A 369-nucleotide genomic window follows, 5' to 3' on the forward strand; every position below is an offset into this window, starting at 1 on the left:
GACCAGGGGAGTAGCCAGGTGACTGGCCAAACTGCTGCTGGGGTGTAGGCCCTCTTGGTAACATGGCTGCAGTGTGACCTGGGGTCTGATTGCCAGCATTGTGGTTGGGGGTGAGGCTCCCTCCTCCGTGCACTGGGGTGTGGCCTCCGTACTGGGGAGAGAAAGTCTGAGCACCTGGGTTGGGACTAAAGCCCGTTGGGGACATCATGCCATTCATATGCGTCATCCCCACTGGTTGTGGAGGCTGTTGTTGACTTAGTGATTGTTGTTGTTGACTTAATTGTTGCTGTTGACTTAGTTGTTGCTGCTGACTTAGTTGTTGGTGTTGTGGGTGTTGCTGGTGTTGTGGATGTGGCTGTGGCTGGTGTT

At 54.5% G+C, this 369-nt stretch overlaps 1 protein-coding gene across 1 annotated transcript in view; it reads right to left on the reverse strand.

Annotated features, from left to right (window-relative positions):
- LOC119588739 (trithorax group protein osa-like) overlaps positions 1–369 on the reverse strand; it is a gene marked incomplete at its 5' end in the record, with an annotated part of 6,162 nt that overhangs the window by 3,824 nt on the left and 1,969 nt on the right. Inside the window, 1 exon segment of the mRNA XM_037937380.1 lies at positions 1–369. Within this exon segment, the coding sequence (XP_037793308.1) occupies positions 1–369 (369 nt within the window).

The sequence above is a fragment of the Penaeus monodon genome, chromosome 24 (genome assembly GCF_015228065.2).
Source record: "Penaeus monodon isolate SGIC_2016 chromosome 24, NSTDA_Pmon_1, whole genome shotgun sequence".
Classification (NCBI taxonomy): domain Eukaryota; kingdom Metazoa; phylum Arthropoda; class Malacostraca; order Decapoda; family Penaeidae; genus Penaeus; species Penaeus monodon.